The 26,937-nt window shown below is 40.9% G+C and overlaps 1 protein-coding gene across 50 annotated transcripts in view; it reads right to left on the minus strand.

Moving 5' to 3' along the window:
• Positions 1 to 253: 253 nt before the first annotated feature.
• dlg1b (discs large MAGUK scaffold protein 1b) overlaps positions 254 to 26,937 on the minus strand; it is a 261,565-nt gene continuing 234,881 nt past the window's right edge. For 26 of the 50 annotated variants that reach the window (XM_090181824.1, XM_090181820.1, XM_090181819.1 and 23 more), the window contains 8 exons: positions 21,868 to 21,964; positions 18,466 to 18,507; positions 6,806 to 6,856; positions 6,497 to 6,598; positions 5,901 to 6,073; positions 3,305 to 3,414; positions 2,906 to 2,997; positions 254 to 2,653 (listed from right to left, as the gene is read on the minus strand). In XM_090181824.1, coding sequence (XP_090037950.1) covers positions 2,547 to 2,653; positions 2,906 to 2,997; positions 3,305 to 3,414; positions 5,901 to 6,073; positions 6,497 to 6,598; positions 6,806 to 6,856; positions 18,466 to 18,507; positions 21,868 to 21,964 — 774 coding nt within the window. In that variant the 3' untranslated portion in view covers positions 254 to 2,546. Of the gene's footprint in view, positions 2,654 to 2,905; positions 2,998 to 3,304; positions 3,415 to 5,900; positions 6,074 to 6,496; positions 6,599 to 6,805; positions 6,857 to 18,465; positions 18,508 to 21,331; positions 21,366 to 21,867; positions 21,965 to 23,128; positions 25,279 to 26,937 lie in introns of those variants that run through there. The other 24 variants (XM_090181826.1, XM_090181813.1, XM_090181799.1 and 21 more) reach the window with 4 other exon arrangements.

A 26,937-nucleotide genomic window follows, 5' to 3' on the forward strand; every position in this document is an offset into this window, starting at 1 on the left:
TCAAATGTTTAAAAAAGTAATGTTGCGCTCATGGGAATGTCATTCCTTGAGCACCAGCCTACAGATATCTTGAAATCAAGTGCAATTTGCACATGAAAATGTCATTGGATATCTCAACAATCATCAACAGCCATCTTCAGACCCACATCTATTTCCACAATACACACACAAACAAACACTTGGAGTGGTGGTCAATTGAAATAGGGCACTACACACACACACACAACAGAAAGAAATACTTGCACCACACCACATTAAGTTGTATGAGAAATGTTATATTTTTTTATTCAATTATGAGCCGTTCTCCTCTCTGATTAATGGAATGAATGAGAATTGGTAGGTTATTTACATGTTTCCAGACAGTCCCCCCAAAAGTGGAGGTGGTGAGGTGATGGAAGAAGCAGTTTTGTAGTGTAGAAAAAGCCGTTATCTTGAAGGCGAGGATGGGGGGGAGGCCTCGCTGAGGGACACAAGCCTTGTGTAGAGCCCTCCGTTGAACGAAGTCTATAAAAAAAAGTCCAATGGGTCAAGTCTGGGCTTTCAGTTCCCATATCTACTATAGAACCGGCATCATTGCATTCTGGAAAAAAAACACTCAAGAATAGCCAGTACATTCCTCACGTGAAGCTGTGTTGTTTTCAAGTCAGGGCCTTTAAACATTTGGCAGGTGTAATAAACAAATATGTTATTTAATATTTTTGCTATATTACTTCTAGTCATCTGTAGTTTTATGGGTTACATCGTTTTTTTTCAAAATCTTGTAGGCTTTCACATGATGTAAAGACAACTAGTCGGTTACTATAATAGGACACGGGAGGATACTAGCTGCCATAGTGGCCCTTTCTGAGACTGCTTTCTAATCTAAAACATGCGTTTTACCTGGGCAGGGGAAGAGGTCTCTATAGTCCTGGTACAGTACAGACTAACTGCTCCGGAATGAAGTTTCCCCCAAGTGCAGAACTAGGATCAGCTTCCCCTCCATCAATCCTAACCTTAACCATTGGGGAGAAAATGCTAAACTGACCCAAGATCAGCGTCTAGGGGCACCTCAAACTTGAAACAGGGATAATGTTTCACAATAGTGACACCCTGTTCATAATTTCACAGTTTAATCAATAATTGAGGTATTAGTTGTGGGGGAAAAGAGCATACCCATAGGTTCTTTAGAACCACAATAAGGGAGCACTGTATTAGAATAATCTTTTTTCTGATGTAGACTAATAATTTCTTTAAAAAAAACATTTTTACAGGAGGTGGTGGTAAAAGAAAACAAAAATATATATATTTATATTTAAATATCTTTTATACTTTTTTATTTATATATGATTAAAAATGCAATCAAAATAATTCCCATAGTATTAGTGTTTAAGTAAAGTTCAATATAGACGTTTATTATAACAAAATAGGCAGTTTACGGAGGGTTAAATATATGTTAAAATCTCATTGTACAATAAAGTTGTTACATTTTTGCATCTGCATTTTGCGGACAAACCTAACGACACCTAAAAATGGCAGTCCCTTACTTTTGCATCTGTAAAAGCACTCTCAAAAACAATTCAAATGATCAAAGATGGTAATTTAAACAGCAAGACACAGCTTAAAAACTCTCCATAGTTCTTACACTGATCTGATCTCAAACTCAAGTTCTAGAGGGTTTTAGTAGGAGCGATATCACATTTTGCTCATGAAAATGTCAATATTATTCCAAGAATCAAACACACATGTAGGATGCAAACGAGAATTACAACCGTACAAACAGTAATGCTGTTTGCGTCACACAGTTCTTGTTAAGAGCAGAGGTCAGCGTTAAACCCTTTGAATGGACACACTACACCCTCCAGGACTTGAGTTGAAGAACCCTGTTCAATCAAGTGCCGCACAAGAAACATCTGTGTGCTGCTCAAAGACACAAAATTCAATGGCTTTCTAACATGGATACACTGGTAAGGAGCGGGGGGGAAAGTGAATACAACTGTGTTAAAAAAAAAAAATAAGACTACTATGATAAATATGTTGAAGGATGACGGTTGGGGGGTAAAAGAAAGTGGAAAAAAGGTACTAAAAAGACATGCTGTTAAAGCTATCACGTGCAACGTTTTGCTTTGTTTCCCCTACTTATAACCTAATGCCTGAACTTCCTTTGTCTTCGGACGAAAAAAAACTAGACTTAAATAGGAGGTACTATTAAGCCGTGAGCCACTAAAAAGTTCTTTCACTTTCCTTTTTTCTTAGAAAGTCACCTCCTTCAAACATTAAGGAACTGTACCGTTTGAACAACATCATCTGCCCCTCTGTGCTTTGCTCTGCTGGTCTGGCTATTCGTTGTCAACATCACTGGCCGTCACTGTAACTTCTCGGTCTGTGGGACCGAAGACTTAGGTCATGAGAGAAGCCTGGCAGAGGAGGGGGATTGAGGAAAAGGGGGGTGATAAGGTTCGGACCATTTTGCAGGTGGTAGGGTAGTGTTTCCAGTTTCAGCAGAACAGGGCATAAATCATAAATAAAAAGGAGAGGAGGACGACAGGGGAGTAGAAAGTGTGACCTCTTCATAATTTCTCCTTGGATAGCACCCATATGAACAGGCCAGACTGTTCCTCTATGGTCTGCTTGACTTGCTCGTAGATCTCCTCCAAGGTGTCTCCTTGAACAATGGCTGAAACAGACACAAAAAAGGCTTAGTGACTGGTTAAGCGTAGCTTCTCGTCCAATAGCCTTTATATGCATCTACTTGCAATGCTGTGTCTATTCTGTTGCTTCCATTGTAATTTATTTGCTGTGAAGCCCCTTAAGATTTCCCTGTGTTAAAAAAGGGTGATATACACATATAAATAAAGTAAACAATTAAATGTTAAACTAACCGTCCCATGTCATGCCAAGGACACAAAGAAAGGGGTTAGTTTGTCACCTGTAAAATGCTCAGTGAACTCCTGCTCCAGCTTGGTGGCTCTGTCAAAGGTCTTCCTGCTCTGCTCCTCTGTCAGCCTCTTATTCATCTCCCTGATAGAAAGGGAGAGAACAGCATAGTGAAAACCCTGTACACAACAGTGTGTCTAGATCCAGGTACTAATTCCAGCAAGAACAACTAGCAGTCCAAAACAAATGTAGAAAGACACACCGATACCAGACCTAAACTTCTTTCTTATTTAAAAAAAGTTATTTGCAGATTGCATGACAGGCTTTTGTGCCAGTTAAGCTCCAAACCGACAGAGCTAGTAGCAGCAACCATCAAGTCTGCAAAACTAAGCTGACAGTTGTACCAGGTGGATAAGCATCTAAATCTGACAGAGAATCAGCTACCACTCACATGATGTTCTCCATAGACTTGGGTTTGATGAAAACAGCGATGGGATGGAGCTGGGCCAGCTGCAGCCTCTTGATGGCGTTGCCAGACACATCCAGGATGCAGTGTTTGCCCTTAGGGAGGGGAACAGAGAAATCTGATGGGTGCAGTGTTGTCACGATACAGAAACACAAACCAGACTGAACTCTATGATATGCTTTATGTAAAATATTGTTTGCTGTGCCGGAGTCAGGAGTAGTTGCCTAAGCTTCCGACTCTGGACCACATATGCACCCTGGTGATGGGGGTTCGAGCCCCGTCTTGGCCACCTTCTGTCTATGTCCCTACTATCGGTCTCCCTCTACATTTCCCGCTGTACTGTCCCCCCCAAAACATTTATTATGTGCTGTAGCTTGGAAAATAAAAGATGACTTTGGGTGACAACATAAGGCATAACTCCTATTAACTGGAGCATGATTTCACAGAGCCCTGAATGAGCACCTTTGCTTGGTGAAGGAACCTAAAGTTAAACAATGGCGACCCCTTTTAGCTACCTAGGCTACATGTACACTAGCCTTCAAAAGTTTTAGAACACTTACTCATTCAAGGGTTTTACTTTATTTTTTACAATTTTCTATAGTGAAGAATAATAGTGAAGACATAAAAACTATGAAATAACACATATGGAATCATGTAGTAACCAGAAAAGTGTTAAATAAATCAAAATATATTTTATATTCTTGACGACAGCTTTGCACACTCTTGGTATTCTCTCAACCAGCTTCACCTTGAATGCTTTTCCAACAGTCTTGAAGGAGTTCCCACATATGCTGAGCACTTGTTTGTTGCGTTTCCATCACTCTGCAGTCTGACTCATCCCAAAACATTTCAATTTGGTTGAGGTTGGGGGATTGTGGGGGCCAGGTCATCTGATGCAGCACTCCATCACTCTCCTTCTTGGTAAAATAGCCATTACACAGCCTGGAGGTGTACTGGGTCCTTGTCCTGTTGAAAAAACAAATGATAGTCCCCACTTACCCCAATCCAGATGGGATGGCATATCGCTGCAGAATGCTGTGGTAACCATGCAGGTTAAGTGTGCCTTGAATTCTAAATAAATGTCACCAGCAAAGCACGCCCACACCATAACACCACATAAGGAGATCATCCGTTCACCCACACCGCGTCTCACAAAGATACGGAGGTTGGAACCAAAAATCTCCAATTTGGCATCCACACCAAAGGACACATTTCCACCAGTCTAAAGTCCATTGCTCGTGTTTCTTGGACCAAGCAAGTCTCTTCTTCTTATTGGTGTCCTTCAGTAGTGGTTTCTTTGCAACAATTCGACCATGAAGGCCTGATTCACACAGTCTCCTCTAAACAGCGGATGTTGAGCCAGTTTCATCATAGCGCTTGATGGTTTTTGCGACTGCACTTGAAGAAGCTTTCACAGTTCTTGAAATGTTCTGTATTGACTGACCTTCATGTCTTAAAGTAACGATGGACTGTTGTTTCTCTTTGCTTAATTGAGCTGTTCATGCCATAATATGGACTTTTACCAAATAGGGCTATCTTCTGTATCCCCCCCCCCCCCCCATCTTGTCACAACCGATTGGCTGAAACGCATTAAGGAAAAGAAAATCCACAAATTCACTTTTAAGAATGCACACCTGTTAATTGAAATGAATTCCAGGTGACCACCTCATGAAGCTAGTTTTGAGAACGCCAAGAGTGTGCAAAGCTGTTTGGTTCCAACCGCTGTGTCTTTGTGAGATGCGGTGTGGGTGAACGGATATTTTCCGCATGTGTATTTCCCACCGTGCTGGTGACACACTTAACCAGCATGGCTACCACAGCATTCTGCAGACAATACACCAGCCCACCTGGTTTGGGCTTGGTGGGACTATCATTTGCTTTTCTACAGGACAATGACCCAACACACCTCCAGGCTGTGTAAGGGCTATTTTACCAAGAAGGAGAGTGATGGAGTGCTGCATCAGATGACCTGGCCTCCAAAATCCCCCGACTTCAATCAAATTTAGATGGTTTGGGATAAGTCGGACCGCACAGAGATGGAAACGCAGCCAACAAGTGCTCATCATATGTGGGAACTCTTTCAAGACTGTTGGAAAAGCATTCCAGGTGAAGCTGGTTGAAAGAATGCCAACAGTGTGCAGAGCTGTCATAAAGGGAAAGCTATTTGTGGCTATTTGAAGAATCTGTTTAACTTTTTTGTTTACTACACGATTCCATGTTTTATTTCATAGTGTTGATGTCTTCATTATTATTATATGTAGAAAATAGTAAAAATAAAGTAAAACCCTTGAATGAGTAGGTTATCTAAAACTTTTACCGCTAGTGTGTCTATGCATATTCCTAAAAATCTAAGGGCATATTTATCTACTGGAAATTACTGGGCATCTTACAGACTGTTGCTTTTAAGGCTGAACACACTCAAGCCTGTTTACATCCAGGGTGGGAAAAAAACAGCCTTGGTTGAAAGTACATCAATACAACCAGAAACTGCTGTTTTTTTAAACCAGTTTTTCCTGCTGTGGTGGGACTGCAGACAGTGAAGAAGTTCCGTTAACGATGGCCTTCTATTCGGTTCACGTACCTTCTCTGCCACCTCACGCACCGACTGTACGCTGGTCCCGTACAGGTGGTTGTTGTACTGGCCCGCCTCGATAAACTTGTGGTCCTGGATGTCCTTCTCCATCTGCTCCCTGGACACCACAAAGTGGTAGTCCCTGGTGTCAAACTCATAGTCCCGCTTAGGTCTGGTTGTGTCTGGGGGTAAAGGAAAGGACCAGTGTTCGACGTATGGCAGAAACTCCCTCTTTCCCATCTTTACATTAATCCAATGCTTTTAAATGTGTGGGGAAGAGTGCAAAAGTCCCAAATTGCACTCTATATTGCACTGCTTTTGAACAGAGTATAAAAGAGTGCCATTTGGGATGCATATTTTGTGAGAATTAGTGAGAAGAGATCAACTCAGACTGTGTTGACTGCTTTATTCAGACTGCGTGACCAAATGGTTGGCCTGCAAGTAGAAACATTTCCTATTTTCACCATGAACAATGCATAAAGAGAAAATTACCATTGTAATGAACGGTGCATGTTTTCTCAGCCAACAACTTGTGTTTGATGAACTAAATAACCTGTAAAAGCACTGTCTTTTACCAGGGCAAACACGTAAGACAAGTAACTCACGGGGTACACAGGACCCAAATTTGTCGGGGAACTCCGATATCAGGTCGTCATTTACCCGATCCTTCATGGGACCGAGAATAATCACTGGACGGGTGTAGTTCACTGATGGGAGAACAAAAAGCCAACCGCTAAGATTGTGTTTGAAAAATCCAAACACAGTCCAGCAATTTGGAAAAACATCACACTTCTAACTGAAATTGTGTTTTTACACACCAACGACACCTGAAGCTTTACACATTGAAATCACATGTAATTTAAATGTTAACAAGGCACCAAAGGAATTTGACTGATGGAGAAAAAGAAGCTCACCTTCCTGTTGACTGACTGGCTCGTACGACAGCACGTAATCCTCTTGACCACCTGAGAACAACGAGTGACCACAGAAGAACCATGCTTTCCATCACACAATACAGAAAATAATTCCACTTAGATACTTTTCTGTATATATCGATGTTGTTTGTTTTATGCCATGCAAGTGACGTAGCAAGTAGCCTTGTCATTAAAAAAACAAACATTTGTAGGCTTTTTGAATGGTCTCCAGCGCAAAAACTTAATGAAAGGCATCAAGTAAATGTATCCACAAACACGACTATAATTTGTTATATATCTTATATGACCGTGTTTTCAAGAATTTCATAATATAATCGTCAAGCCAATTCAATAGATCAGGGACATGAAAATGAAAGTACGACATAGGAATACGTCACTTTCACACGGTATTGAAATTACTATTTGAAACCACGAGCTTGGTATACATGTGTTAGCTGACAACGTCAAAAAAGATGTGCACTCTTTCATGGGGCAAAATTCATTGTGATGTTCTGATTCTGGATGGTCAGGTTGCAAGCAAGAATGACAAGAAACTGCCATGTTAGAAATCATTAGTGGCTCGTTTCAGCTTGTTATTGATACCATGCCTTGTTCTGAGGTGTTTTAACGGATTTTGTGTCAATGCTAATATGGCTAAAATTCCCTAGCTAGCTAACAAACAACTGTAACGATGTATTTGAGAGACAAGCACTTATTGTAAAAATGTATTTATGTTTTCAATAGACATATATATAAAGCTTAAATGTTGTCAACAATCTAAGCCAGCTCAGTCTGTTTTGGCCCTTAGTTGCGCAAGCCTCGGCTTTGTTACTGAACAATCAACCCGTCTATAGCTCTTGATCCTAGAATGATTTTCTTTGGTCCTAGGATGAGAGGTTTGGAGCAATGGTATGGGCGGGAGTTTGATCAGAGGATCATTGACTTTATTCAAATATATTTGGTTGGAGGGCATGTTGAATGAACATATGGCTAAAGTTGTTACACAAAAGAGCTGAGCAGTAAGTGAGCTCTTTTATTCGGCAAAACAATGGTTGCACCACAAATTACATCCTATTCCCTACATAGTGCACTACTTGCCCTAAGGGCCCTGGTTAAACGTAGTGCACTATAGAGGGAATTCATGACCTCGGCCAAGACATGCTTTTTTCAAACTCTTCCGAAAAAGTGGAGAACACCAGCAGCGTCACAGTGAAATGTAATGTCTAGGAATAATGCAAGCTATAAAAACTGGTAGATGGGTCCAATGGTCCAGGATATGGCTACAACATTCCTGTGTTATGAGTCTGACCAAAATTTATGTTCAAACACAATGTGTTCAGAAGATTAAAATAGCATATCAGACATGAGCACATTCAAAATTACACGCATACACACTAGAGGTCTTTACGGGTCCAAAAAATGGATCCATGGCTTTCCCATCCGACCCCATATACATAAATTAATAAAAAAAAAACCTGAGACCTGTTTTTCCAAATGGACCCGAGAACAGTCACACACACGCTACAGAAAGGCTAGTAAAAAAAAGTTATGAATAAATTAAAACTGTTCCTTGTGTTTCGATGTCTAGCATATTCAAAATGTTACAGCCTATTGTTTAAACTTTCCTAAAATATTAATTGTCCATCCCGGTACATCTGTAAGAGATCTGAGCGGTAAATGCATCAGGGTGCATAGGCTTAAATGTCCACTGTATGATATTAATATACAGAAAATTAATATAAAGGAAGAGAAGCTTAGGGATAAAAAATAAAAAAATCAGAGTGGCTACAGATACAGAGTTCTGTATCCTAATTTTTGCTCAGGCATTCTGCGCATGTGCAGGATCATTTTTAAAAATCTTTTACCTACGTACTTGCTGTGCTGAGAGCTACGCTGCCGTTCCCCCCCCTCCTTGGTCATCTTTGTCTGGTCACTGGTGTTGCATACAAACGTCATGTTGTACCCAAAACTATTGCATTCTCTCAGTAGCCTATTAACCAGTTGCATCTCTAGGGGCGCTATTTCATTTTTGGATAAAAAACGTTCCCGTTTTAAGCGCGATATTTTGTCACGAAAAGATGCTCGACTATGCATAGTTTTGGAAAGAAAACACTCTGAAGTTTCAGAATCTGCAAAGATTTTGTCTGTAAGTGCCCCAGAACTCATTCTACAGGCGAAACCAAGATGATACATCAAACAGGAAATGAGCAGAATTTCTGAAGCTCTGTTTTCTAATGTCTCCTTATATGGCTGTGAATGCGACAGGAATAAGCTTAGACCTTCTGCCGTTTCCCCAAGATTTCGGCAGCATTGTGACGTATTTGTAGGCATATCATTGGAAGATTGGCCATAAGAGACTACATTTTCCAGGGGTCCGCCCGGTGTCCTTTGTCTAAATTTGTGCGTAATCTTCAGGTGCGGGCATTTTCTCCTGGGATTCAGGAGAGAAAGCACACTTCCACGAACAATATATCATCGAAGAGATATGTGAAAAACACCTTGAGGATTGATTCTAAACAACGTTTGCCATGTTTTCAGTCGATATTATGGAGTTAATTTGGAAAAAAGTTCGCGTTTTGAGGACTGAATTTTCGGTTTTTTTTGGTAGCCAAATGTGATGTACAAAACGGAGCTATTTCTAATACACAAAGAATATTTTTGGAAAAACTGAGCATCTGCTATCTAACTGAGAGTCTCCTCATTGAAAACATCTGAAGTTCTTCAAAGGTAAATGATTTTATTTGAAGGCTTTTATGTTTTTGTTGAAATGTTGCGTGCTGGATGCTAACGCTAATGCTAACGCTAAATGCTAACGCTAAATGCTACGCTAGCTAGCTACTTTTACACAAATGATTGTTTTCCTATGGTTGAGAAGCATATTTTGAAAGTCTGAGATGACAGTGTTGTTTACAAAAGGCTAAGCTTGAGAGATGGCATATTTATTTCATTTCATTTGCGATTTTCATGAATAGTTAACGTTGTGTTATGCTAATGAGCTTGCTGATAGATTTACACAATCCTGGATACAGGGGTTTTTTCATAGCTAAACGTGACGCAGAAAACGGAGCGATTTGTCCTAAACAAATAATCTTTCAGGAAAAACTGAACATTTGCCATCTGAGAGTCTCCTCATTTAAAACATCTGAAGTTCTTCAAAGGTAAATTATTTTATTTGAATGCTTTTCTGTTTTTTTGTGTAAATGTTGCCAGCTGAATGCTAATGCTAAATGCTACGCTAAATGCTACGTTAGCCATCAATACTGTTACACAAATGCTTGTTTTGCAATGGTTGAGAAGCATATTTTGAAAATCTGAGATGACAGTGTTGTTAACAAAAGGCTAAGCTTGAGAGCTAGCATATTTATTTCATTTCATTTGCGATTTTCATGAATAGTTAACGTTGCGTTATGGTAATGAGCTTGAGTCTGTATTCACGATCCCGGATCCGGGATGGGGAGATCAGAAAGCATAAGCACGATTTCCTACAAACCTCATGTTTTACACAAAGGAGTTCGAACTAAGGCATTTGATGCCTCAGTAAGCATAAGCGCGATTTCATGTTATTTTTCCAGGAGGGGAGTAGGCATCATGTGACACTGAGATTACATACAGGTGGACTTTATTTAACTAATTATGTGACTTCTGAAGGTAATTGGTTGTACCAGATCATATTTAGGGGCTTCATAGCACCACTTATCCATTTTTTTTTGTTGAATTTTTTGAAACAAGTAATTTTTAATTCACTTCACGAATTTGGACTATTTTGTGCATGTCCATTACATGAAATCCCCCCAAAAATATATTTAAATTACAGGTTGTAATGCAACAGAATAGGAAAAATGCCAAGGGGTTGAATACTTTTGCAAGGCACTGTATAACCTAGGCGGTGTCAGAGGAAGGCCCAACTTCTGCACCTTTGACCCCGTTCCAGGGAAGTCAAAAGACACACACATTATTAGCAGACATCGGGTAGCCATCCAAGGTGTACTCTAACACTACAGATACTGACAGGCTTCACCTGTTGAAGCGAACGTCGAATAGACACGTAACAAGGTTAATCCGTCTAAAACAGAAACATGTGCAAAACGACTACGCAAAACTTGCCACAGTTTTGAAAATAGAATTCAGTGATTTTTCAATTCGCAACCAGGACAGCTCGCTGGTTAAGACTGTCAAACAAGCTCGGAATGAACTACCACAAGCATAGGCTTACTTTGGCCTTCTCACTGAAACAGGAATGGAAGAGCTATTACCATTCAAACAAATTTTCTGTCGAACATGTATCCCAACTTCATTAACTACTTGGGCCCTACTTGCCAATCTCAGAACTCAGAGAGCTTGCAAGCACAGCTTTTGAGGCATCAAAATTGAGCCGCGCGAAGAGCCCTGACATCTCAGTTTTCAATATTGAACAGGAGCACTCACTTCAGTTAGAGGGTGCGTTATCGGGGATAGGAAAGTTGAGAGATGATGCACAACAGTATCTACCACGAAATCACAATACCAACAACTATAAACAATGTCGCAAGAGAAATGACTACCACTACAATCAACCTGATCGCTACGTTCCTACACCCAACCCACACAAAGTAACAGGTAACAAAGGGTTCAATGACGATCAAACTGAAGACAATTGTTCGCTAAAAGTTCTGCTAAGTACAGAAACGCAAACATTGAGAAAGAGGAAAAAGATCCGTCGCCATCACTAGGCTTGGATTTTCCGGAGAACAGTTCCACCAAAATTAACACCACTAGCGAGGATGTAAACTATCACTCTATCATTCCACACAAACTCCGATAAGACGATCTGTTTTCACCATGAATACAAATAACACATCACACCGTTGCGAACAATCACTCCACTTTGTGGGGAATACGACCACAAAACGCATCTCTGAAAGTCGCTACCTGGAAACAGTCCTGGAGTACTGCTTAACCCATGATGCGCTAATTTATTCGGGCTCGACAATATGCTCATCTCTCCAACATTATTTCATGATCTCAAAAGGGCCGTGAACCCAGCCCTTTAAGATAAAAATGGAATGATGACACTAAACTTCGAGGTTTCACTCGATTACCTCGCCTCTCACAATGAGACTCATGCTGAAACTACACTTCCAAATGTATCGCTTGTTCACCATGTGTATGTTACCAGCCTCGAAACGGAACCCCTGCTACTCGGAGCAGACTTGATAGATAATTTGGTCGCACTGATGGATTGGAAAATCAACCAATTGTGATCACAAGTAACCGTGCCGTCTCCACTGACCACATTGCCTTCTAACTCTGGCTGCAACACAGTCATCCACAAAGAGTATCTGAAGACAGGACCCCTTGGGAAAAATACATTTTGATACCTCTTGGTACAGAGTCTGACTCAAGCAGATATTATGATATCTTGTCAAATTCAATCAGCAAACCTGATATACTATTCTTTTCATTTCGAGCCTGCAGTCTCCGTGAGTGAGCAACTTCCCTTCTCGGAGTCATGCTATACTGAAGCTGAGATTAACTTCTCTTGTCCTTCAAACACTTCCTCAAGCACTGCGGTCGTCTAAGGAAACAAAGCATCAACGTTCAGAGTGGACTGAGCGTTTTGAAGCACAAACACCAGGAGATTTGGTTTAAAAGTTACAGCCAATCTACTAACACGGGTGCTGACAACTTGTACAAAGGGTCCAACCTTTTCGTTTGTGCCTCGGACACCGACACCAACCGCTGGTGGGGGGAATACTGGAACAATATTTCTAACATAGAACGTGGGGAATGATCAGAGGCGACCTAAAATAACACTGTCGGTTTGGTTGTTATTTTGTGATGTCATTCAAACTGTTAAAAAGGAAATACTGTAACTTGAAAGGTATACACGCTACATGTAAGACGTTTCCATCCTCTGCGTTGTGCATGCTACAGTGGTTCTTCCTTTAAAAGTTGCGTCGTACTGCAGCACAGCATGCGGGCTGCCTCAGAATTCTATGGCACGTTATTTAAGTGTTGTTGCCATCAACGCTAGTTAGTGCTAGTTTGACCACCAGAGGGCATCTTTGAGAAGCATTTGACTGTTTTAAATATTGTCTGTACTAGCAAATTTAAAACCTTTTTTTGTAAAAACATATGTATATGAAATTGATTTTAAGCAGCTTAATTAATTTGATTAATATTATGGTGTTTCTATTCCAAGAAAAACAAAACCCCCAGGGTTTCTGTGTTGAGGGAAAGGGAAAAGGCCATTCTTGAACATGGGGTGAGACAATATGCCCTTTTCATTTTGTCTGGTTTTTCAACCACTCAACACATTTCTGTTAACAAACTATAGTCTTGGCAAGTCGGTTAGGACATCTACTTTGTGCGTGACACAAAGTTTGTTTACATACACTAAATTGACTGTGCCTTTAAACAGCTTAGAAAATTCCAGAAAAGTATATCATGGCTTTAGAAGCTTTCGATAGGCTAATTGACATCATTTGAGTCAATTGGAGGTGTACCTGTGGATGTATTTCAAGGCCTACCTTCAAACTCAGTGTCTCTTTGCTTGACATCATGGGAAAATCAAAAGAAATCAGCCAAGACTTCAGAAAGAAAAATTGTAGACCTCCACAAGTCTGGTTCATCCTTGGGAGCAATTTCCAAACGCCTGAGAATGTACCACATTCATCTGTACAAACAATAGTACGCAAGTATAAACACCAAGGGACCACGCAGCTGTCATACCGCTCAGGAAGGAGACGCGTTCTGTCTCCTAGAGATGAACTTACTTTGGTGCGAAAAGTGTAAATCAATCGCAGAACAACAGCAAAAGACCTTGTGAAGATGCTGGAGGATACAGGTACAAAATTATCTATTTCCACAGTAAAATGAGTCCTACATCGACCTGAAAGGCCGCTCAGCAAGGAAGAAGCCATTGCACCAAAACCACCATAAAAAAGCCAGACTACGGTTTGCAACTGCACATGGGGACAAAGATGGGGGTGGCAGTATCATGTTGTGAAGCAGGGGGGCGGCAGTATCATGTTGTGCTTTGCTGCAGGAGGGAGTGGTGCACCTCACAAACTAGATGGCATCATGAGGATGGAAAATTATGTGGATATATTGAAGCAACATCTCAAGATTTCAGTCAGGAAGTTGAAGCTTGGTCGCAACTTGGTCTTGCAAATGGACAATGACCTCAAGAAAACTTCCATAGTTGTGGCAAAATGGCTTAAGGACAACAAAGTCAAGGTATTGGAGTGGCCATCACAAAGCCCTGACCTCAATCCTATAGAAAATGTGTGGGCAGAACTGAAAAAGTGTTTGCGAGCAAGGAGGCCTACAAACCTGACTCAGTTACACCATCTCTGTCAGGAGGAATGGGCCAAAATTGTGGGAAGCGTATGGAAGGCTACCTGAAACGTTTGACTCAAGTTAAACAATTTAAAGGCAATGCTACCAAATACTAATTGAGTGTATGTAAACTTCTGACCCACTGGGAATGTGATCAAAGAAAGAAAATATAAAATATATCATTCTCTCTACTATTATTCTGACATTTCACATTCTTAAAATAAAGTGGTGATTCTAACTGACCTAAGACAGGGAAGTTTTACTAGGATTAAATGTCAGGAATGGTGGAAAAACTGAGTTTAAATGTATTTGGCTAAGGTGTATGTAAACATCCGATTTCAACCCTATTTGTTGTATTATTTGTTCTCTTTTCTGGTGGATTAAACTCAAATTGCAACCAACTTTCTATGGCTTGTTTAAAAAATAACGATATTTTTGAGATAATTTTGTTTTCAAATAACCCAAAGTGAGCGGTTGTAATCTGAATAAAAGGGAAAAAGGGCATTCTTGAAAATGGGGTCAGACATTCTTAATAATTTGTAAATAAAGGCAGTTTGTTATTTAGAATACGTTATTTCTGTTTTTAGAGGGAGAGGAAACAAAAGCCACCGTGCCTATTTTTTTAATATCTTCAGTCCACATGTCAAGTGAAATTCCCCCATTATATTTACCCAAGTTCTCTCTTAACTCCAGGGCCACCGACAGTTTTTTGGTGTTGTTGCATGATTCAGGACTCTAGTGCCAGAGAAGAGAGACTCTCAGACTGAAAACGCCTAATTTATGAAAATATAGTCAATTTGTGCCACAGTTTAGACTACCGAGAGATCGGCGTTCCCGTGTGATAGTGTGGTGCAATGACAGAATACCACCATCTACCACTAACGGTCGTAGGCATAAGCTCGTAACTTTTAAAGGAAGAACCACAGTACATGAAAAATGATGTGTTTTTGTTGAGAGGGATGGGATTTTAGAAACTATAAGAGGAAATTGTTTCTATAACTGTGCACATTAAGTAGTCACCGCCCCCTTGAGCGAGGTCAGAGAGCCTGCCAGTCTGACAGAACCGCCCCTTTTGAATGAACTGTATAAAATGATGGGTTAAGAATGAACATCAGACCAGAGAAACGTAGAGCTGCAGCTCACATTTAAAGTGGTTTGAACTCAATCTCAACACGAGGTTGAGACGATAAAGTCACCTCCCGGACAATCACTGGTACGGTTGGTTAGCTGTCCTAATAAAGTACATAAAAAAGCGAAGTGGGACCATTCTACTACACTATTCCGTTACTCTCATCACCCCACTGGAAACCATCGACATGCATGGCTAGCCTTTCTTCAAATAAGCTTCTTCCAGGGCGAATGAATGTAGAATAAAGCCTAACTCTGTTCAGGACCACACGAAAAGTCACCGGATACTGGACGATTGCAGAGGAGAACAGCAGCAGAAGATGGGTTGGAAGCATTTCCACGTAAAAATATGAATGATTTCTTACTCCAAGCGGGCGGTTTGTGTGCAAAGTATAAGTGAGAGTAGTTTCTAAATGTACCAATGTTAAGTGTCTCTGTCCCCCTCTCTCCATGTCTTTTGTAACAAGCAGCCATATTGTTTTAAATCCGCTAGGGACCTGTTTTTAATGTATTAAGTGTGTATATTTATCCTGTGTTACCATTTAGTTAGCTTGTAAATAAATAACTAAACCAATTTGAGTAGTAATTTAATGATAAATAAGGTTCTGGATTTTGCAGATTTTCCTGAGGTCTTGGCTGATTTCTTTTGATTTTCCCATGATGTCAAGCAAAGAGGCACTGAGTTTGGAGGTAGGCCTTGAAATACATCCACAGGTACACCTCCAATTGACTCAAATGATGTCAATTAGCCTATCAGAAGCTTCTAAAGCCATGACATACTTTCCCGGAATTTTCCAAGCTGTTTAACTTCTTGCGTCGAGCAATCCCGTATCCGGGAGCGTAATCATAGCCTCAAGCTCATTACCATAACGCAACGTTAACTATTCATGAAAATCGCAAATGAAATGAAAGAAATATATTCACTCACAAACTTAGCCTTTTGTTAACACTGTCATCTCAGATTTTCAAAATATGCTTTTCAACCATAGCTACACAAGCATTTGTTTAAGTATTGATAGCCTAGCATAGCATTAAGCCTAGCATTCAGCAGGCAACATTTTCACAAAAACAAGAAAAGCATTCAAATAAAATAATTTACCTTTGAAGAACTTCGGATGTTTTCAATGAGGAGACTCTCAGTTAGATAGCAAATGTTCATTTTTTCCAAAAAGATTATTTGTGTAGGAGAAATCGTTCCGTTTTGTTCATCACGTTTGGCTAAGAAAAAAATCTGAAAATGCAGTCTCTACAACGCCGAACTTTTTACCAAATTAACTCCATAATATCGACAGAAACATGGCAAACGTTGTTTAGAATCAATCCTCAAGGTGTTTTTCACATATTTATTCGATGATAAATCATTTGTGGCAGTTGGGTTTCTCCTCGGAAGCAAACGGAAAAATACACGCAGCTAGAGATTACGCAATAATTGCGACAGAGGACACCAAGCGAATATGTAGTGTAAAATGGTCAATCTTGATTTGCCTACAAATACATCACAATGCTGTCGACACTGTGGGGAAACGACAGAAAGTCTAAGCTCATTCGTGACCCATTCACAGCCATATAAGGACTCATTGGAACGCCATTGGAGCACCTTCAAAATCTGGGGCACTTCCTGTTTGAAATTTCATCTTGGTTTCGCCTGTAGCATCAGTTCTGTGGCACTCACAGACAATATCTTTGCAGTTTTGGAAATGTCAGTGTTTTCTTTCCAAAGCTGTCAATTATATGCATAGACGAGCATCTTTTCGTGACAAAATATCTTGTTTAAAACGGGAACGTTTTTTTTTATCCAAAAATTAAAAGAGCGCCCCCTATATTCAAGAAGTTAAAGGCATGGTCAACTTAGTGTATGTAAACTTCTGACCCACTGGAATTGTGATACAGTGAATGAGTGAAATAATCTGTCTGTAAACAATTGTTGGAAGAATGACTTGTGTCATGCACAAGTAGATGTCCTAACCGATTTGCCAAAACTATAGTTTGTTAACAAGAAATTTGTGGAGTGGTTGATAAACAAGTTTTAATGACTCCAACCTAAGTGTATGTAAACTTCCGACTTCAACTGTATATTGCAGCGAAAACTAGGATTAGCCTACAGTTGGAAATTAATTTAGCCAACGAAATTATCTCAACAGAATGAAACACTTTTTGCATATTTAAATAACTGGTTTAGATTAGCATAAATAGGCCAACAATATTCATAATAATATACAATAATATAATGATAAAACAAAGGATAAACATGGAGGGTAAATAATTAGAAGATAGAAAATTGCATCAAACCTGAATAGCGACCTGTCCACTAGAATATTAAAACGTGTCCCCATGGAGGCCATTCCCGTTCTTGGCTTCTTTTCACTCTAATCTTTCTCCTCTAACTTTCATTTTACTTCAGGCCAAGGCTCCTCTCTCTTCTCTTCTCAGCAACAGGTGCAAGAGGTGAGCGGTTGGAACCAGCTTCAGCTGGACCTGGCCAGCCTAAGCAATACGTTTTAAGTTGCAATTGGTTGACACAGATAACAATCTTGCAAAGTATTTCATCAGCTCACCAATTAAATTAACAGAGGACCGGTCCGGGGTCCAATCTTGGAATTTTGGGTCTGGTGGACCCGTGAAGACCTCTAATACACACATGCACACACAGCGACACGAGAGTACATGCAGCACCTGAGTACTTATTCCAATTCAAGCCACACAAGCCCTCATTGTCATAAGCTTAATCAGAGAGGGTTAACTGAGTTAGCAACTGAACAAGCAAAGCACAAGAGCATTAATAGTCCATTTTAGATATACAGTAGTACACTGGCATGTTGGTGAGGGACATGCTACAATTTCCTGGTCAGTTGTTTAAGGCTAACATTGGAGTCTTCTCCATGGGTGCATTACAAATGGCACCCTATTCTCTATATAGTGCAGTGCCATTTGAAACATACCTCAAAGTAAAAAACAAAGCATTAAAGGTGTTAGGATCCTTTGTTATGTGGACAAATCATCAGAACCAGCCATTCACTCACACAGCGTGGCCATCAGTAAAGCATTAGCTAGCTGGTCACTGGGCAAATGTCGCCTCACACACGGACATATTTAACGTACTGATTTGGTAGCTCACATTAGCACTGCCAGTGCAGTATTATACTGTGTTGTGGCGCCAGGCAGAGAAGCAGGCATTCATTAATTGGGCAGTGGAAAACTACTTGTAGACTTACGGTAACTACTTTCACTATCACTGGCATTGGAAGTGATGTGTTCTGGAATTAGAACAAAGCAGGAACGTATGGGTAAGTAGGCTAGAGTTGCAAAATTTCGGAAACTTTAAAAAAAATCGGGAAAAAGTCACAGCTAAGTAGCCACAATGGAGGCAATGATACAGTGATTGAAATGAGTGGCTTTTTGGTACAAATTCCTTATGGGTCACAACAATACAGAAGTAAGAGAAGCAGATAGGAGATGCTAGTGTAAAATGAGCTAGGTCGTGTCATTGTGATCAATTGACAACACTTTGCATGGTTACAAAAGAAGTGACCATTACACACATCAAAATTTCATCACTTTTTAAGGTTACACACAATGGAAAATAAGATACTTAACTGTTAACCTATACGTAGAAATATATCACTATTCTGGGGCACACGTACACACAACTGTCCACATGTACACAAAGAGCATGCTCATTCTCAGATATATATATATTTTTTCAGACAATTGAGCCCTTGTATGGCTTCACAAATAGACAGAACACATTCCAAAGTGACTCTTCGTCTTTTGCAAGTCTACTAATCCAAGCCAGCTCTGCCCAGTTCAAGAGCATCCACACTGAGTGTTTCATGTATGGGCATATTTCTAGTGGTATCAGTGTAGATGTTTTTATTAGAAAAATACATGTAGATGTTGTATGAGGGAAAAATACATGTACAATGGGGAGAACAAGTATTTGATACACTGCCGATATTGCAGGTTTTCCTACTTACAAAGCATGGTCTGTCATTTTTATCATAGGTACGCTTCAACTGTGAGAGACGGAATCTAAAACAAAAACCCAGAAAATCACATTGTATGATTTTTAAGTAATTAATTTGCATTTTATTGCATGACATAAAAGTATTTGATACATCAGAAAAGCAGAACTTAATATTTGGTACAGAAACCTTTGTTTGTAATTACAGAGATCATATGCTTCCTGTAGTTCTTGACTAGGTTTGCACAAACTACAGCAGGGATTTTGGCCCACTCCTCCATACAGACCTTCTCCAGATCCTTCAGGTTTCGGGGCTGTCGCTGGGCAATACGGACTTTCAGCTCCCTCCAAATATGTTCATTTGGGTTCAGGTCTGGAGATTGGCTAGGCCACTCCAGGACCTTGAGATGCTTCTTACGGAGCCACTCCTTAGTTGCCCTGGCTGTGTGTTTCAGGTCGTTGTCATGCTGGAAGACCCAGCCACGACCCATCTTCAATGCTCTTACTGAGGGAAGGAGGTTGTTGGCCAAGATCTCACGATACATGGCCCCATCCATCCTCCCCTCAATACGGTGCAGTCGTCCTGTCCCCTTTGCAGAAAAGCATCTCCAAAGAACGATGTTTTCACCTCCATGCTTCACGGTTGGGATGGTGTTCTTGGGGTTGTACTCATCCTTCTTCTTCCTCCAAACACGGTGAGTGGAGTTTAGACCAAAAAGCTCTATTTTTGTCTCATCAGACCACATGACCTTCTCCCATTCCTCCTCTGGATCATTCAGATGGTTATTGGCAAACTTCAGACGGGCCTGAACATGCACTGGCTTGAGCAGGGGGATCTTGCGTGCGCTGCAGGATTTTAATCCATGACGGCTTAGTGAGTTACTAATGGTTTCCTTTGAGACTGTGGTCCCAGCTCTCGAGGTCATTGACCAGGTCCTGACTTGTAGTTCTGGGCTGATCCCTCACCTTCCTCATGATCATTGATGCCCCACGAGGTGAGATCTTGCATGGCGCCCCAGACAGAGGGTGATTGACTGTCATCTTGAACTTCATCCATTTTCGAATAATTGCGCCAACAGTTGTTGCCTTCTCACCAAGCTGCTTGCCTATTGTCCTGTAGCCCATCCCAGCCTTGTGCAGGTCTACAATTCTATCCCTGATGTCCTTACACAGCTCTCTGGTCTTGGCCATTGTGGAGAGGTTGGAGTCTGTTTGATTGAGTGTGTGGACAGGTGTCTTTTATACAGGTAATGAGTTCAAACAGGTGCAGTTAATACAGGTAATGAGTGGAGAACAGGAGGACTTAAAGAAAAACTAACTGTCTGTGAGAGCCGGAATTCTTACTGGTTGGTAGGTGATCAAATACGTATGTCATGCAATAAAATGCTAATTAATTACTTAAAAAATCATACAATGTGATTTTCTGAATTTTTGTCTTAGATTCCATCTCTCACACAGTTGATGTGTACCTATGATAAAAAATACAGACCTCTACATGCTTTGTACGTAGGAAAACCTGCAAAATCAGCAGTGTTTCAAATATTGTTCTCCCCACTGTAGATGTTGTATGAGAAAAATACATGCAGATGTTGTATGAGGTGATAAAAATAGGCTCTGGATGGAAATGTGATCTGGATGGACTTACCTGGTTTAATGTAAAGTTTTGGCTTATTTCCAAAACGATGAAATTAGAACATCCTAAAAAGTGAAGTTTTAGCTCATCTTTAACTTACCCCGGATGTTTTCATTTAATAGTTTTGTAAATAAAATAAGCAAAAAAAAAAGTAAACTATCCCTTTAAAGTACAAAGACACGAGACAGCTGTAAGCCTTCGGTCAGCTCAGTTATGGGATGGAAGAGAGACTGGGGTTGAGATGAGCATGAAGCACTGCTGAGAAACCACTGGAGGAACAGTGTGGAGAATGAACCCGAGAAAGGGAGAGAGGGGACACTGAATGTTCAAATTATATTATATATGCTCAGGGGGCATATTTCACTTGATAACCCTGATATAAGGTCAGGAGAAGTGAGAAAATTATAAAGATTGTGAAGAGATGGAGTGCTGTATATGGGTGGCGGTGGGTAGCTGGATGGGGGACTGGGGGGGGACGACTTACTCTGGCTTTTGGATAGCATGTCGTCAGGGTTGTCCTGTGGAGCAGTCAGCAGAGAGCAAGCCAAACAAGGAAAGAACAACCACAAGGACAAAATGTTACTGGAGTCACAGAGAGAAAGAGACGAGTGGGGGAGGACTACCACCGGACACTGCTGTGGCAATGCAACAGGGTGGCCATCTTGGCTCAACAGGAGAGAAAACAGGCTGATACACAGACTTCATGTTGTTTGTGATAGGCTACATTGCAGCTCTGTCCAATTTATATAGGGAAATTGACTATAAACCGGCTCTTACGAGAAGGATGCTAGACTGGTTCGTATCCAAAGTTGGACTGGCCCATTTTTTACCCAGTGTTACATGGGTGAATTTTATGTTTCTCTTGTGGGCTGGGGTCATGGTTCGGCCCCTGTTGCCAACACTGCCCCACTGTGTCCGGTGTGCCTTCACTGGCCTCTTCTCTCCTCCCGTGCCTGATCTCTACCATTGACAACCCAGAATGTCCGGGTGTAAACGGTCTCTTGATCTCGCTGTACTTACGGTCAACATCGCTTGTTTCCTGCTCGCTTGCATCCTTGTTGTAGAAAGGGAACTTTCGGGAAAATAGGTTCTTTTTACGCTTGTCATTGAGTGACGGCTGAGGAAGAAAGCGAAAGGAAGGGGGGGTGGGCATAAGGTATGGAGAATGTCTAATGTCGGTATGGAGAAAATATAGAAGCCCCTCACCACCTGGTGCTTTGACTCTGTGGCTAGCCTTGTAGCAAGGTTAACATGAGAGCTAAAGGCTGATGTCTACTCTAACGATGGTGCTTTAGCGTGGTTGGCATGAGAGCTACATTGACAATGTAGCTAGACCTGAAGGTTTGCATGAGAGTTAAATGCTGGTTTGTACTCTGACAATGTGGCTAGCCCTGTAGCAGGGTAAGCATGAAGTTAAAGTTTAAAAAGCCACATTTCAGAGCTGTATTTATTAAGCTAATCAACCACTTCACGACCCAATATATCAGGCGAAAGGCTAAACAGTATATACACTGAGTATACAAAACATTAAGAACACTGCTCTTTCCATGACAGACTGACCAGTTGAATCCAGGTGAAAACTATGATTCCTTATTGATGTCACTTATTAAATCATCTTCAGTCAGTGTAGATGAAGGGGAGGAGACAGGTTAAAGAAGGATTTTTAAGCCTTGAGACAATGGAGACATGTATTGTGTATGTGCGCCATTCAGAAGGCGAAAGGGCAATATTTAAGTGACTTTGAACGGGGAATGGTAGTATGTGCCAGGCGAACCAGTTTATGTTAAGAACTGCAACACTGCTAGGCTTTTCACGCTCAACAGTTTTCCATGTGTATCAAGAATGGTCCACCACCCAAAAGACATCTACCCAACTTGATACAACTGTGGGAAGCATTGGTATCAACATGGGCCAGTATCCCTGTGGAACGCTTTCGACACCTTGTAGAATCCATGCCCCGATGAATTGAGGATGTTCTGAGGGCAAAAGGGGGGTGCAACTAAATATTAGGAATGTGTTTCTAATTGTTGGTATACTCAGTGTAATTAATGCTCATCAATACTGGGGTTGGATATTGATTTCCATAGTGATTGCTAATCAAGTTCAATGTGTGACAAGGTGTGCAATTTTAGGAATTATGGTTGATTAGTAATACATACAGTGCCTTGCGAAAGTATTCGGCCCCCTTGAACTTTGCGACCTTTTGCCACATTTCAGGTTTCAAACATAAAGATATAAAACTGTATTTTTTTGTAAAGAATCAACAAGTGGGACACAATCATGAAGTGGAACGACATTTATTGGATATTTCAAACTTTTTTAACAAATCAAAAACTGAAAAATTGGGCGTGCAAAATTATTCAGCCCCTTTACTTTCAGTGCAGCAAACTCTCTCCAGAAGTTCAGTGAGGATCTCTGAATGATCCAATGTTGACCTAAATGACTAATGATGATAAATACAATCCACCTGTGTGTAATCAAGTCTCCGTATAAATGCACCTGCACTGTGATAGTCTCAGAGGTCCGTTAAAAGCGCAGAGAGCATCATGAAGAACAAGGAACACACCAGGCAGGTCCGAGATACTGTTGTGAAGAAGTTTAAAGCCGGATTTGGATACAAAAGGATTTCCCAAGCTTTAAACATCCCAAAGAGCACTGTGCAAGCGATAATATTGAAATGGAAGGAGTATCAGACCACTGCAAATCTACCAAGACCTGGCCGTCCCTCTAAACTTTCAGCTCATACAAGGAGAAGACTGATCAGAGATGCAGCCAAGAGGCCCATGATCACTCTGGATGAACTGCAGAGATCTACAGCTGAGGTGGGAGACTCTGTCCATAGGACAACAATCAGTCGTATATTGCACAAATCTGGCCTTTATGGAAGAGTGGCAAGAAGAAAGCCATTTCTTAAAGATATCCATAAAAAGTGTTGTTTAAAGTTTGCCACAAGCCACCTGGGAGACACACCAAACATGTGGAAGAAGGTGCTCTGGTCAGATGAAACCAAAATTGAACTTTTTGGCAACAATGCAAAACGTTATGTTTGGCGTAAAAGCAACACAGCTCATCACCCTGAACACACCATCCCCACTGTCAAACATGGTGGTGGCAGCATCATGGTTTGGGCCTGCTTTTCTTCAGCAGGGACAGGGAAGATGGTTAAAATTGATGGGAAGATGGATGGAGCCAAATACAGGACCATTCTGGAAGAAAACCTGATGGATTCTGCAAAAGACCTGAGACTGGGGCGGAGATTTGTCTTCCAACAAGACAATGATCCAAAACATAAAGCAAAATCTACAATGGAATGGTTCAAAAATAAACATATCCAGGTGTTAGAATGGCCAAGTCAAAGTCCAGACCTGAATCTAACCGAGAATCTGTGGAAAGAACTGAAAACTGCTGTTCACAAATGCTCTCCATCCAACCTCACTGAGCTCGAGCTGTTTTGCAAGGAGGAATGGGAAAAAATGTCAGTCTCTCGATGTGCAAAACTGATAGAGACATACCCCATGCGACTTACAGCTGTAATCGCAGCAAAAGGTGGCGCTAAAAAGTATTAACTTAAGGGGGCTGAATAATTTTGCACGCCCAATTTTTCAGTTTTTGATTTGTTAAAAAAGTTTGAAATATCCAATAAATGTCGTTCCACTTCATGATTGTGTCCCACTTGTTGTTGATTCTTCAAAAAAAAATACAGTTTTATATCTTTATGTTTGAAGCCTGAAATGTGGCAAAAGGTCGCAAAGTTCAAGGGGGGCGAATACTTTCGCAAGGCACTGTACTTTAGAGAAAAAAAAGATCCACGCCACATTGGGAGAGGCGGGTTGTACTTTCGCAAGGCACTGTATTTTAATATAAAATACAGTACATATCTTACACAAGAAAAATAAAGCTTCAAATTGTTAAAAAAAATCCCTGAAAAAAAATAGATGGGCGAGAAAACGGGATGGGCGAGATTCTACCGCTCTGTCAATCACCAATCATATGTGGAGAGCCAAAATCACTAATTGGCTGCCTACTGGTGACTGACAGTAGGCTGATCATGCCACCCCATCACAAAGTGAGCATGTGCAAAGCAAAGATGAGTGAGTGGTGAGGAGGCCTCGGAGAAAGCTTGGGAAGAAATATTCTTAAGAGGCAATTGATTTGCATGCAAAATGGGATGCAGAGAAGGGAAAACCCCCAAAGCTAGCTTTTGTGCATACACATGCCAAGAGAAGCAATTTCACTGCTTTTGTTTCAGTACTTTCTTATCCCCTATAATGCTAATAAGAGTAGCTGTAAATATCATCCCAATTCCCAATCTTTAGATAGATCCAGTCACATCAGTAGTGTCTACTGGTTGGGGGCCAATTCAGTCCAACCTGCTTTGGGTTATTTCACTGCATCCAGGGCCATGCTGCACCTAGCGAGTAAAGTTGAAGACTATTGAGATAAACACAGAGAGAGACAGAGAGAGAGAGACAGAGAGACAGAGAGAGAGAGAGACACAGAGAGAGAGACACAGAGAGAGAGACACAGAGAGAGAGACACAGAGAGAGAGACACAGAGAGAGAGACACAGAGAGAGAGACACAGAGAGAGAGACACAGAGAGAGAGACACAGAGAGAGAGAGACACAGAGAGAGAGACACAGAGAGAGAGACACAGAGAGAGACAGAGAGAGAGAGAGACACAGAGAGAGACACAGAGAGAGAGACAGAGAGAGAGACAGAGAGAGAGACAGAGAGAGAGACAGAGAGAGAGACAGAGAGAGAGACAGAGAGAGAGACAGAGAGAGAGACAGAGAGAGAGACAGAGAGAGAGACAGAGAGAGAGAGTTGGGTGGTGGAGGTAGTGGCAGAGGTAGCAGACGGTCAGACGTCAATGGCAAGCGTATCTCTCCCTCCTTTTCCACTCATGCACGTTTTGTCTTTTTCAGTTTGCCTTGTTAGGAGTCGGCGGCACTGGGGTGTTTCGGTTGGCGTGCGGAGTACTTTTTGGATGGTAACACATCTAGTCTATGGGCTCGCCCACTCAGGTTTGTCATTGCAATTGTATTAAAAGTTATTAAAAAAGGGAAATGAATGACAGCTAGACTTGGGGCAGCGTCAGTCAAAAGGTTGTCGACAGACATGCTGTTAAAGAGCTGTCTAGCATTTCCAAACATTAGTCACAAACAGATTGATTAGTATTTGTAATTCAAGTGGCAGCAGAAAGTACTAATCATTGGACTAAAACTATACATACAATCTGAAACTCTGCAAATTACATTTTCTACTGTAAAATACTGGATCCTGAAATTATTAACACCCTTGATAAAGATTATTTTTTTTAAAGGTTTTTGACTAAAATGTTGGTCTGGAGCCCTGAAGGTGAGGTATTTCTCAGTCCTGTCGAAGCTCTGTCTGGCAACCAATGGAACCAGCTGATGCTAGGACAGTAGAGTCCCTGCCCATTTTCCAAAAATGTCTGAAACCGAACCTCTTTGAAGACCATTTTAAATATCTGTCTCCCCCCGCCCTCAAAAATAAATAACTAGCACCGATTTTCCTTAAAACTTCTTCAGGATTGGTGTCCCTTCCACGGGACGGTTGAGCTAACGTAGGCTAATGCGATTAGCATGAGGTTGTAAGTAACAAGACAATTTCCCAGGACATAGACATATCTGATATTGGCACAAAGCATAAATTCTTGTTAATCTAACTGCACTGTCCAATTTACAGTAGCTATTACAATGAAAGGATACCATGCTATTATTTGAGGAGAGTGCACAATTTTGAACATGAAAAGTTATTAATAAACAAATTAGGCACATTTGGGCAGTCTTGATACAACATTTTGAACATAAATGCAATGGTTCATTGGATCAGTCTAAAACGTTGCACATACACGGCAAAGTCTAAATTGCACCTGGGCTGGAATAATACATTAAGGCCTTTCTCTTGCATTTCAAACATGATGCTACAAGATGATGGTATTATCTTTTACCAGATCTATTGTGTTATAGTCTCCTACATTCCTTTCACATTTTCACAAACGCCAAAGTGTTTCCTTTGAAATGGTCTAGAAGAAAAAGAAACGCACACCTATTAAGACGAGGTGC

The sequence above is a fragment of the Oncorhynchus mykiss genome, chromosome 8 (assembly GCF_057628025.1).
Source record: "Oncorhynchus mykiss isolate SJ-2025 chromosome 8, ASM5762802v1, whole genome shotgun sequence".
NCBI lineage: Eukaryota > Metazoa > Chordata > Actinopteri > Salmoniformes > Salmonidae > Oncorhynchus > Oncorhynchus mykiss.